The 14,071-nt window shown below is 39.9% G+C and overlaps 1 protein-coding gene across 4 annotated transcripts in view; it reads right to left on the bottom strand.

Moving 5' to 3' along the window:
• Nucleotides 1-11,427: 11,427 nt before the first annotated feature.
• The window catches only part of SLC38A9 (solute carrier family 38 member 9), a 49,156-nt gene continuing 46,512 nt past the window's right edge, over nt 11,428-14,071 (bottom strand). For all 4 annotated transcript variants that reach the window (XM_032095277.1, XM_032095275.1, XM_032095276.1 and 1 more), the window contains one exon: nt 11,428-13,894. In XM_032095277.1, the coding sequence (XP_031951168.1) occupies nt 13,754-13,894 (141 nt within the window). In that variant the 3' untranslated portion in view covers nt 11,428-13,753. The remainder of the gene's footprint in view (nt 13,895-14,071) is intronic.

Raw genomic sequence — 14,071 nt, 5'->3', positions numbered from 1 at the left:
CATGTTATACAGTTAAAAAATGACATGCAATGCAATGTTAAGATTACTTCCGCCAAGTATGTTCATGGTATGGCTTGTTTTCTATCAAGTCATTTGTACTGTCCTTGTTTAAAAAGCATTAACTAGTTTTATAAAATTAAAACCAAAAAAACCAGTCCCGTTCAGAAATCAGGCATCAACTCCATATGATAAAGACTTTGACTTTGTCACATTTAAAGACAACTGACAGAATTGGTTCTGTAAGGCTGGTAATTAGGAAGATCTCTGAGAGATTGTAGATTTTGCTGTAAGTCTGCTCCACATGTGTTAGTTACAAGAAGGGAGAATTCAGCTTCCCAAATCTCCCATCTCCCATCTGAGTGCTTTTACTGCTGGATGTGGGCAGGACGTGGGTAGGATATAACCCATCTGCTTCCTGGCTGTAATTCCAGGGACAGTTAGGCAAGAGACTGGAGAAACCCAGGTTTTTGCATCTCCCTTGTTCTCACCTGTGAGGTAGGCTCTGAGTACTTTCATGACCCCAGGGATGACTGCAGACACTGCAGGGCCAGGTCCCAGACATTGTGAATACACCAAGTGCTGATATTTAAAAGGCCTGTTAGGCATTGAAGACTTTGTGAATAAGACTCAGCACTGACACCATCACAGAACTGTCAGTCTTCATCTGAGAGCCTTTCTAGTGTTACTCATCTTTGCTGAGACTTGTTTGCTCAAATGCTCAATCCAATACAACACACGCGATTATTTGCAAGATGGGAACCTTCCTGTTTGTCTGCAGTCTGCTTTGAGGACAACCATGTTGATTTTTCTTGCACTTTTATAATTTGGAATATACTGTGTTTAAATGGCGGGGGAGGGGGGAGGAGGGGAAGGTAAGGAGAGCAAGTGGAGAAAGAGAGAAAGACTGTGTGCGTATGTGCTTACCTGTATTTATCAGATTAAATAAACATATTTTAATAGGTTTATAGGAGAGGATAATTCAGTTTGGTGATGGATTTTCATGTAAGAAAAAACCCCAAGCTGTTGCCAAGATTATGGCATTGGTTAGAGAGAGGAACCTTCTGCCATCGGTGCAGTTCAGAGTCCTGCCTGGATCCTAAGGCTCTGGAGACAGATGAGCAGCTCTGGAGATAGAAACAACTATCAGGGGAGAAGAGAAAGGAAGCAAAGAAAATGCAGAGGCATCTCCTGGCATGTTTAGTTCATGCACAGCTCATATGTGATTTTATCAGGGTTGATGTCTAGTCTTGCAAGAAACATTTTGAAATAGAACAGTGAAGCAGTACTGTACAGATGGTGGTGTGGAGTGAGAGGTGGGGGAGCTTCATCTGAAAGCATCAGAGAAGTCAGTGCAAGAGCAGAGGTGAAAGGCTCAGTGAGTAGCTCTAATTTAGAAGGAAATTAGTGCAAATTACAAACGTTAATTAAATAATATTTCACAGGGCAAGAAAATACTGGATAGCATTCCATTTTTTTTGGAAACAGGAAGAAAGGTGATGGAAATGATTAGAGTACTCCAATATGAAGATCCTGGATAAACTCAGCTTCGGTCCTTCAGGCTTTCTCAAATGACATGACAGGATATCTAGCACAAAAACATGCTGAGAAATGTTCAGATTCCAGAAACACAGTGACTCATGCATTTCCAAAACAGTGTTACAGCAAGCTGCTGTCCAAATTTCCTGCTGTATTACATGTAATGCATGTTGAGTGGTGCTGCTGACCCACTTCCCTCTAAGTCAGTGTAGAACCACTGCCCCAATTCAGAGTTAGGTGACCCCTGCACAGCCAGTGCTTCTGTCATTGCAAACAGATGTGAAACAAATGTCCTGATTCCTCGTAGTCCTCAGGATCCTTTTACAGATGGCAGAGTCTACTTAATCTCTGACAAAGTGACAGTGTACAAAATAGATACTTGCCTTCTACATTTCTGTGCCTTTCCATCTGATTACAACAGTTTTCAGTTGGATTAACATTGAGCTCTGGGGACATGGACTCTAAGTTAGGGAAACAGAAGGGGAAGTTGGAAGGGAGCATTACTTTGTACGTTTTCTCTTTGTTTCAGTACCTAATGCAATGGTATTATGTCTTAATGCTGCATGTCCTTTCCCATGGACCCTCCTTGCACTGTGTGTTTGACAAACTCTTAGGAAGCACAGGAAACCATGTGGAGAGGTGAGAAGGAAGGTTTAAGTGGAGAGAAGGACAAGTACTGGCCTTAACCATATTGACATGAAGGGATTCAGTGATGCCAGGGAACAAAACAATTTGTCTGCTCCACAAACCCTGGAGTAATCCTCCTCCACAGTGATTTCTCTCTGTTCTCTTTTTTCTGTTCCTGGGTCTTACTGCTGAAGAAAGGCCTTTCAGTCTCTGGGAAATCTCGACCTATGTAGGCGTTTACTGCAGCTTGTAAATGAACTAGAGGAAAGGGTAATGATAATGAACAATTAACAGCATTGAGCCTGGACTTAAATAATCATGATCCCATCTGTTGAAAATGCAAGAAGTAAGAGACCTGAATGCAGTAATGGGATCTTCTCCGATCTTTAGATGCCATCAAAAAATATAGAAGAAGAATTGCACAAGCCTTGTTTTGTTTTTCATTCTTTTTAATGTACTGGTGGACCCCTTGAACAAATGAAATCACGAGGCTTTACGTGCCCTCCTAGTAATACTTTTGCCCTCTGTAAATGCCACTGTTTCATACCATCTGGAAATCTGGAAATAAAAAATTCTATCCTAAGGGCAATTTATTTGAACTGAAGGAGTCAAGTTTGAATTTCTCCCAGAGCACATTACATGTCTCCTGAAAAAGAGTGAATTTTTTAAAGGTTAGGTGTTGCCCATTGTATGCTGGAAAAGCACCTTTGTAGATTTGCATGGAGGCAAGATGGTATTTGAATCTGGTATGCTTTACATATTCATATGGCCTGAAGGCTGGGAACTTTTTATCACCAGAGGAGTAGTAGAGATGACAGTAAAGATACAGTTCAGTCAATGGAAAATGAGATAAAAGCAGTTGTTGAGACCCAAATTTTCTTCAAAGCACCTCCCTCCCTCCCCCTCCCTCCCCCCCCCCCCTTTTTTTTTGCATGTGAAAGTCTACATCTCTTTTTGTGAGATGTACTGATTTGCAGGGTATGTTGTACTGGATCCCAGGGACAGCTCCAATAAGTACAGTTTGATCCCTGAATGGACTTCAGATGTAAATATGGAAAACATAACAGCTTTTCTTGGCTATAATGAGAAGAGTGACATGCCATGTCCTTACAGCTCTGACTAAGGTAACCCCCTACAACACTTCCTACAGGATTTCCTTTTCTACAGCATTCTTGCTGGCTAGATCAGAATTCATTTTTTAGCAATGATGGTTTCCACAGATCTTACTCTTGGAGATACAACTCTCCCTCCAAGAACCTATCCTGAATGACATGGCAGTAAAAATTAGACACAGTACTGAAGAGCACCCTAAATCTCTTGTCTTATTTAACCTAGAGCTAAGAAGTCCAAGAGAACCAGATGATAATCTGTTTTAGTCCTGTCTTGAATGATCCTGGTAACTTCTTACAGTTGTTCATTTTTTTTGCAATGATTTTTCTCTAACACCACTCTTAAAAATTTAGTTACAAAATCAGACAGGCTAATTTGAGAATAGAGATACTGAAAGATGAAGGAAGGACATGGGGTGATTTTTATATTAGTGCTTAGTTTCTGTTTCTGCAGAAACAAGATCCATAAGGTTTATTGATGTCTGGAGATCTCTGGGTGTGTGCAGCCATACTCTGATGCACACAATAACTGGGAAAATTGCTGTTGCGGCCTTGGAAAAGATGACTTTTCTTCACAATTACAATTAATTTAAACAACTCCAAGACACAAACCTAAGATCACAGCTGACAACACAGCAAATAATTAGGGATGCTCTACCTTGTGGGATATATTAATGAGTCATATTAAATAAAGAGTTATGCACTCACATTACATAAGAATATTCCATTACGTGATATTAAAAAAACCCAAACAGCCAAATAACAAAACACAGAATAATGCAACATCCAAATACCTAGGAAAGGAAAATAAATAAAAGCTGTAGAATAAATAGTGCTATAAAAAGCAGTAAAACTTTTGCCAGAGACCTTGGTCTTTTGCACAGGTTTACAATTGTGTTTGATCCTCCTTCTTTGGTTTCTCATGGAACCCTTGTCCAGCTTTGTCATTCTTTATTACGAGACTGACATCAGTCAGCTGGTTTGTAGCCAGTGGCACTAATAATAAACTGGCAAGGAGATCAGAAATTACTGGAACTATTTGGTCATCTTGAAACTGAAAATTAAGAACTACTCCAAAATTCTTGAAGGCAAAAAAAAGACACTCTTAAATGCCTTTTGTATAATAACTGGTTCACAGCATAAAAAGTCGACAAAGTTCAAATTGTTTCAGTTTATTTAGTGCTATGTTGGCCTTAAAAGCTGTAAGGAGTTCCAGCCAACAGAATCTATCTTCTCCAAGAGAGTTTCATTTAATATTAGCAAATAAAAATACATATAGTTGAGGACCTTTAAAACCTTTTTAAACCTTTAAAGCTGTAGAAATAATTTATTAAGGAGAATGACTTTTCGTACCATATTTCCTACAGCATTCTAAGTAACATACTCCATTTGTCTCATAAGGTTTATAGTCTAATGTGGAGCCATTAAGAGACTGGGTAGGCTTTTGAATCAGCTACATGAGCACAGTGTGTGATTTATTTGCATGTTTGACTGCCCCACTTGCAGGTTTTTTAAGAAATTCAGCTCTCCTGTGCTGAGGTCATTCACTTACAACTTTACAGTTCTAACCTCACTCCACAGGAGTATGGAGTGAGAGCTTGGTGAAGTTTGTGAGCATGTTAATAATGTTCTTGTGAAGATGGAAACACGGATACAATGTTTTTCTCTGTCTTTGCACATCTAGGCTTTTGGGTGGAACTGCACATGTCCTGAGGTAGCTTTTGCTAGCATGCTATCTTTCTATTAATCTTCTATTATTTCTTCTACAGCTTTGGTGTGCTCAGTAAGGCATTTTATCCCCTTTGAAAGTCCTCAAAGGAAGAACAGCAAAGCAGTCTACACAGTTATACCAATTTTAGTGGAGATTATGTATTTGGCAGCTGGAGGGCACCCCCCTCAGTGAGTGTCTGAAACCTGGATACAGCCTGGAGCAGCTGTGGCTGTACCTCTGTTATACCAGTCCACTAGTGATGCTCCCACCCCTCTGTTGACAGTGTGAAATGCACCTCTGGTATTTGCTCAGGCCAGGATACAACATGAGCTCAATATCCCTAGAGCTAGAACCAGGACGTTTCACTATTCCTGAGAGCCAGGCTGCCAAGCTGACTGCCACCACAGACTCATCCTCTTGGTGGACTGGATATCAGGGTGACCACAGGAAGCAACTGATCACAGCCCAGCATGGCAAACTTCATGACCAAAGAGTACCTCAGGGGCTCAAGCAACAGCAGGTAGGTGCCTGTTACTTACGTGTCAGGTATACCCAGTGGTGCCCTCTCCAAAACAGGTCAGCACCAGAAGGTCTTTAGATCTCCAGAAGAGACTCCTTCTACTTTGTTGCACAGGTCAGTAGCTCCGCTGAGAGCCCTGATGGGCCAGATGATGTCCATTCATCTCCTGAAGAACTGTCATCAGGAGTGCCAGAATGGGACAGCTGGTAGTGAGGTTAAGCAAAACTAGACTAGTTACTCTAAAATGCAGTGTGATACAATGAACAAGTGATGGGACTGACGGAGAAGGAAATGGCAGAAAATGGAATTCTGAGTCTTCCATGACTTCATATATACTTTGGCTAAACATTTTAAAATAAATGTGGTCAAAAAATTCACAGCTTCTCTCCAGCTGTCTGTTGGCTTGAGGTTTGTGGGTCTGGTCAGTAATGAAGGCGGTGAATCGCATGGAAATTCACACAGCACTTAGAAGAGGAAAGATCTTTTAAAGCTCTGTGACCATTCCTTACAAGTGTTTTTGAAGAGTACAGAGTGCCCTTTAGTGGGTTTTTTCTTCCCCAGAAATACATGACAAGATCTACACACAACAGATTATTCACCAAATTTAGCAGTGAAGCTTGGTGCATACTTTCCATGCGGTTTAAGTGCTATAAAATACTCCATAGAGAAATGCTACTTACAAATAACTAACATGCAAAGAACAAGTACACAGGGGCCCACAATGCAACTACACACAAATCCCAGAGTGTGAGTAATTTTTTGCCCAAGGAGTTAAGAAAAACCAACAAAACCAAGATCCACCCTGGAATGACATAGCCCGCAGAGGGTACTTCACATGTGTATTCCTGTATGAGTTATCACAGCACCCCTGCCCCGCTACAAAAAAAACCAAGCAAATTCCCTTTCCCACTTACGTTCTTACTTTAGTGCTTACCATGTCAGTGAGTTTTTTAAAAAGTAAATTTGTTATTTCATACTCAACAATATAACATGCAAACTGTGATGCAGGTCCAACTGCATCTGAGTAACAGCTGCTGAAGTATACCCAGCTCCTTGCGTGGAAAGCGGAGTCCTGCTGTTTCTGATGGAATCTTCCCTTAACTGCCAAAATCTTTTCAAAAGCGACTTCTCCAAGGGCTGAATCAGTGCCCACTAAAAGCAAAGGGAAAGATTCCTATTGATGGCAAGCATCCCAAGTAAGCCAGAGGTCTAGGTTGCCCTTGCCAGAAAATTTTATGTGCATTTTGATGACTCTTAAAGCTTCTCTTTTTGTAGTTGTCTTTCATATGGATCTCACCATGTGATTTTTTTCTGGACACTTCACTTAGTGAACAAAGTGAGGTTGATGTATTTCTATCCCTGACTCAACAGAGAACATAATTTTATCAAATTAATTTTTAAGAGACCTGCTTTAGTCAGGGTGCAGGGGGAAGCATATGCAATGTTTAAACATTCTGCTGTCCAATGGCCTGATTTTCCCTGTATAAACACATGGGATGAAGGTAAAAGACTCAGTCATGTGTTAAAGAAAACGATGTGGTGCCCTCACAATAAAACCATAGAAGCCAGGTTATTCACAAGTTTACTCAATGGTTGAAGTTTACTTGCAGTTTGTCCTCAGAGGTAAGTATAGACATTCCAGTGCAGATGGGGATTGTGGAATGAAATGAATATGTGGAACGAAGTCTCCTAAGCTCCCAGGGAAGGTGTGGGAGCCTGTGGTCATGTACATTCTCCTTTGATGCCACTAAATGGCAATTTGTTACCAAGGTGCAAATCAGGTAAATAAACCTGTCTGAAAGGGGTTAATGGGAGCATGAGTTATCTATGAAAACAGACAGGAAAGGAATGAAAAACCGTGCACCTTTAGGTAAAAGTTTATTTATGGAGAAGCTCTAGCCCATCATTTATTGCAATTGCTGTGATGGGGTAGCTGGCTGCCAGCAGGAAGTAATATAAACAAGCGCACACAGAGAGCAAGAACTGTCCCCTTTTGTTGTTCTTTAACTAAACTCAGTTTCTTCTGTTGGAGTAAAAGCAGGAACAGTACATGCAGTTGCAACTCATATTTTCCCTCTTTTCATAGACCAAGATTGTTTTAGGCTAGATCAGTTCATTTAAAAAAATGCAACACTCTCCTGCTGCTGCATTAAGATTAGCAAATTTTGTTGTATCTTTGATACCACAACTAATTATCCAGAGAAGAAATCACAATTAGTTGGAATTTTGGCTACAGACTCTACCCCTAATTTTGCACTCCTTTGGTATACAGTGTATTGAGAGGACAGACAAGATGACACTTGAACCTGAGCCAACCCTGTAAAAATAGGGAGCTGGTGGCATCATAAAGAAACACTGAAATTATTTCAAAGGCTTAGTGAATCTAGTCTCAGGAACACCACAGTCAAGAATAATCTGCTCATGGCAAGTTTCACAGAGGCAGGATATGATCTTTTGCCCATTGCTGTGAATCTGGCTGTACCCTAAATAGCAGCTATATTTCCATAACAGAGGACTTTAGTTATGCAAATCATCCCCCTTAAGCTCAAGGATGGCAGACAGGGTAGGTGAGATTCAGCCTTCCTTTAGTAAAGAGTGTTGCACTTCTATAGAAGAAGAAATGCAGTGCAACCATGAGCTCTTCTAAATTCCAAACACACAGAGCCAGCACAAAGCATTACTGGAAATCATCTTCACTGTCTCTGCCACTCTGTACTGGCCAGACTCCTTGAACTCTTATGCTGGAAGGCGAAGGGATGTACATGAGTTTGCTTATGCTAACTTGGGCTCTTATTATACAAAAAAAAATAAAACAGGTATTCACTGAAGAGATAAATAAAAGCCCAGCAAAACAAAAAAAACCAAAAACAAAACAAAACAAAAAAAAGCCTTCAGTTTCTTCCTACGACCAGCCTGTAATTTGAATGCCCCGTGGTAATTTCATAAATCAACCTCCTTTTGCTCTAAGAGAAGAAACCAGATGGGCAGTGGGGACAATGTCTCTCTTTCGTGTGGCATTTGGTATCTAGCCTGGTACTCAAATGTGTAGGCATTTCTCCTCCCCTTGTATTGCAGCTGAATGACTTTGCTGTGTTGATTTGAAATGACCTGACTAATCTCAACTTCCTCTAACAGTTTAATGAAATGTCAGAAGTTAACAAGGTTCATGGAATTGAAAAAAGGCCATTCAAACAATGATGAAAAGAAACACATGGACAGCAGTTTTTAAACAGTCTTTGGGCTATTGGAAATAATTCAATGAGCTTTAGCCAAGCTGCAGTACAAACATACTGAGATGCGACCAAAAAAAAACCTGCATTTTTCATCTGGACTATTTAATCTATTTCAGGATTACAAAAAGGAGGTATTTAAGAAAAGCCATAATTATGTAAATTTGAAAAAAAAAAGAAAGAGACCCTTTCTGCCCCTCTTGGATCATCTGGTGTTTGGAAATACAAACCACAGAGCAACAGTTACGTGGCGCTTGTTCCACTATCTGAAATTACAGGAGGCAGAGGTAGTGATGATCTGGCAAGTTGAGTCCTGTTCCTTTCCAAGAGAAGTTTAATGGTGTTCTCAAGGGCAAAGGAATTGAATACACTGATCGTGGTTCCAATCTCGTAGAATACCAACTCAGAGGAAAAAGCTTACACTGTACTCCCCCACTAAGCATGGTACAATGAACTAGACCAAACACATTAGTGCTTCGTCTATCATTAGTATTTTACTTCCTATTAAGAAGTTATTGAAAACTCTACTAAAATAGCATTTTGTCACTGAAGACAGCTCCCAGATTTAGCGAACTGCCCACAGGAGTTAATTTCTGCTTCCAGCTGAAGGAAAGAGAGACACTGTTTTGCTGGTACCAGTACCAGTTATGGCCAAGCACTAATCCTTTTCCTTTTTTTGATTTTTCCTCAAGGTAGGTACCTTCATATCTGTTATAAAGGTGATAGAAATTTAGTGCAGCTGTCATCTGGAGCACAACATCCTGGAAGGCAAAAACATGCTTTCCAGAGGCTACCATCTCTCTCACATCCCCCACTACCATTTCACTGCAGAACCTGGCCACTGCAGCATCAGTCTGCCTCCTGTACACAGGAGTCTCTAGGACTTCGAATAGCACAGACTGTATATCCTAGCTTCAACTGTTTCAGTATTCCAGGAAGTCTCTTCTCCCTCCCATCACAACTCCAGCTGTGATGTAACTCCTTTATACTGCTGCTGCCACTCAGCTTTCCAGACTTGGATGGATGGATGGATAGAAACTTGGTTCAATAAACTCCACAAAGGAGTTTTATCAACCTTAGGGCTGACTGCATGTCCTTGCATGTTTATTAACACTTGGCCAGAGTTGAGCACTCAAAGCTGGGAGACGCCAGGTTACCGCAGTAATGGGGAACCAACTGCCCTGGCAACCTTCGCACTCTCAAGCTGACTCCCTATGGAAAAAAGGTTACATGAGCATGTAAACAGAAGATGGCCCTTGTGCAGAAGCCTGGTGATGGAGGGAGCAGTCTGGAGGTCAGGCAGGCGAGCTATTAACACAAAGAAGAGTTCAGTGTTGCAACCAAAGGCTATTATCTTCACATATTTTTGCACATGGAGTTTAAACAGCTGAACCTTTAAGAAAACAGGCAATGTTACATAAAATATCCTCCCTGAGACCCTCTGTTTACATGATGCAATGTTTGGATCCCAAATGCTCGTATTTGGTGCACACATCGTCTCAGCTACATGATTTAATACATTAGCATTACATTGCCAGTCCAGGCGGAACAGGAGAAAATTATTTATGGGAACAGATGCAGCTGTGAGAGACTGGAAGAGCAAAGGCAAACTGAGAACCAGTAAGCATACGAGAAATTATGAAGACCACTAGGAGCTGAAAGGAAGAATCTGGGCCACAATAACATTACAAAATGATGCTAGGCCATTACAGAGGGGTCAACGAGATTAGTACAAGCATATAGAGAAGGTAGTTCTTTCTCGTGTCGTAAGAGATGACAGACTTACAAACTGTATCATCTGTCCTTGTCTTCAGAAAATACAACTACTTCGGTTCATCACAACGGTCCCGCTGAAAAACTAATCCCTTAGCATCAGCGCTCAGAGTGTGCAATAACCTACAGACATATCCACAAACTCACCACACAGGCATGTCCACAACTGCTCATGGAGCTTCCTGGGAATTCCCCAGGCTACTTATGCTTTGGCAATGTCTGAAGGTCATGCTGGGTTAACACCTTATGTATCTTGAGATCTGGATTTTAGCTTGATGGTATCAGCACAGAGGATTGACTGCAACTGCTCAAACCTCATGCAACAAGAATTTCAGTTTGCATCACTGAGTTATCATGTAATATGGATGGCTGGATCGTCAGAGTGCAATGAGTTAGGGATGGTGACAAAGAGCCTGGTATGTTTCGGTTCTTTTTGAGCTTGAATCAAGCTAAACATTGGTACTGTTAGGAAGAAAACCTTAGATTCTTAGTCAATGCCCAGAGCCAAAAGTGTTTCACCTCACAGCTTACTTCAGCGAATTCAGTATTTCCAGCAGAGATTATTCTTCTTCTGTGAGAAGGTAATAAATGACATTTCATAATATACTACTGGGTCAATATGTTACTTTTTGCTTTTCTAAATCACATGATGATATCCTGGAACACAGAACCTAAGGAACTGAAATTAGCTGGCCATCACTGCAGGTGAAGTGTGTGTTTGTAAAAAACTACATTTTGTGCTTGCACTAAAAAAGACACTGCAATCCACCTCTGGTCTTTTAGGGCATTTAAGTTGCCATTAAATTTTAAGACATTATTTAACTTAGGATGCTGACAAAGAAGAGAACACCTGAAAATCACAATCTACTTACACAGTCATAACTTGCTTCTGATGCTTGTGAAAATCTCAACTGCATGTAGTAAAATTTAAAAATACTTTATTATAAGAAGGCGTGCTTCAGGAGATGACAGTTTAATGAAATATTTGCTATCACTCTAATGCTTACCAGTCTGTAATTGAAATCAAAGTTTTAAAGGCTTGTGTAAATAAACAGTGCAGCAAGAATCTATCTCTGTGACACAGAGATGAAACAGTCTTTTAAAAAGGTTCTGAATAATTTCCTTCTAAATATTAACTCAGTCATTGCACATTGCACAACTGACAAAAGAGCCAGATACAAGATGCAATCAGGACACTTCAAGAATTCTGTCTTTCTTAGAGATTTCTATTGACTACTAGATCCTAACAGAATTTAATTCTGCTAAAATCAATGGGCATTTTACTATCAGCTTCAATGGCAAGGATATAAATCATGGAATCAAATACAAATGGAACATGGAAGGATATAATCTAATTTAATTACCTGCACTCACTGGGGTTTGTACCTAAATTAAGCACTGAATCTATAATAAATAAGCACAAGAGCTTAATGTATGTAAGCCAACAGTGCTAAGAAGTCTGTGTCTTTTGTCCTTTCCTTTTGGTTTTTAAATACTTCTCTTGTAAGAGTATACACAGGAAAAGATGACCAGGACGGGGCAGATAGTTCTCTCTAATATAGAACAGATGATGGATGTATTCCCCAATTCTAATTTAAAGGAACAGAAAGTTTCACAAGAAAAGAACAATCATAAATAATCATTGTAGTCTGCAGATAGTATTCCAAACCCATATAATACTGTATTTCTTACAAATCAAAGGATATTTAGGAAAGTGAATGTACTTTACACAGTTTGAGGAGCCTAAGTAAAACAATGTGGATTTACATCATTATTTAAAAAATCCACATAATTTCCCAGAGAAGCATGGTAATAACCTAGGTTATGTTTTTCACTGTCCTTCTGATGAAAATATGAACTCTTACCCTGCAATGTAATTATCTTTCCCAACTCATACTTCACAAAGATTGCACCACTCCAACTTTTTTCCTCTTTTACTTACTTTGGAATTTAGCATAGCTCAGAGTTCTCTTTCAATTATTCTATTTGTTGATTATTTTAATGCACTGAAATTCTACACAAAGAGAAGTTTCTACTCTCTGTCCAACCACAAAAATGACATTCCACTAGTGTCTGGCAACTTAATTACTGCATGTTTTGGGTTAAGACACAGACTTACAGAAGGTAGGTGAAGAGAGGTGTCTGTGTGCTTACGCATGCATAGCCTCTTAATTCGTAAACAAGAAGTTAAAAAAAACCCAACCCCACAACAAAACCTTCCCAGATTCTTCCAGCTTCTGTTAGGAATTATTTAAAAGTTAAATTCTTTGACTTCATCCATGATTCTGAAGATGGCTGGCTTTGTCTCTGCTCACATCCAAAATGTCTGGAGTAACATAGTAGGAAAGTGAGAGACCACCAGAGGAAGACCCTACAAGGGAGGGAGCGGGCCTGTGATGAACAAATGCTGTGCACACCATGCATCCATGAAACCACATCCAGCTCCTGACAAAACAACTTCACAGCACATAATAGCCCAGTAACAGAGTTGAACTGAGGTCAAGCCTGGAATACTAATTTTAATCGTCTTGTTCTAATTTTTTTCCTCCTGACTTTTTTGTATTGTAAGATCACAAATAATTTGTGCACATATTGGTTCTGAATAAAACACTGAAACATGAGTTTATTGTTTCTCTTTGTTGGAATTTCCTAGAGGAAAAATATTGCCAAAACAATTTAATAGCGTATTCAAAATTAAGAGTGCATTTTGACCCAAATGACTATAAATTAACCTAAAAAAAAAGAGAAAAGACAATAAAGTCTTAATTTTCCAAACAAATCAAGAAAATAACTGCAACAAAAGAGCATTTCAAAGAGTCACTGAACAATACTGAGAAAACATGCCTGCTAATCAAGGTAAGGACAGCTCCTTTGGAGGAAAGACTCTCACAGCTTGAGGCTGGAAACTTTGTATTTGGAGAAATGTGCTGTAAAAAATTAAAATATTTGAGCTTCATTAATTTTTGATGCACCTTCAACAAAACCAGGAGAACTGTATCACTCACATCTGAACCATTCCACTTCTCACAAAACTGTGTTTTCGAAGAAGCAATACATGTTTCCTGTAAAGCACCTGAATGATGTGGTTTGAATTTGTTTGAATTTGCAGCTTTTCTCAAAATCCTCACATTGAGAACTGTTCTCATGCCTAACAGTGTTGCTTAAGGCTGTTGCCAAATACCGAAGTACCACTTGTGACAGCCACGGGAGAAGGGGGAGTTTTCACAATAGGAATTGTGCAATCAGATTAGCCAGTCCAAGGAGGATTATAAAGATGTGAATGATCAATGCTGGCCACGTCAGCTGCCCAGCACGGTGCAGGGAGATCATGTAGATGAGTGATGGATACACGAATACAAAGGCCAGACCACATGTTGCTCCGGAGTATCTGAGGAAAGAGAGGGAAGAGGGGAAGAAGAAGAGAAAAAAAGAAAGAATGCTTTGCATTTATTCTTATTTCTTATTGTCGTTTCCCCTGCCAAACCAATGAACAGTCTGGATGAACACTGACTATCTGCAATTGCTAAACATTGATTTCTGTTCCTTGCCGACTCCACCTCCTTCA

The sequence above is a fragment of the Corvus moneduloides genome, chromosome Z, assembly GCF_009650955.1.
Source record: "Corvus moneduloides isolate bCorMon1 chromosome Z, bCorMon1.pri, whole genome shotgun sequence".
Taxonomy (NCBI): domain Eukaryota; kingdom Metazoa; phylum Chordata; class Aves; order Passeriformes; family Corvidae; genus Corvus; species Corvus moneduloides.
This window is presented reverse-complemented; position numbering and strand designations above follow the sequence as displayed.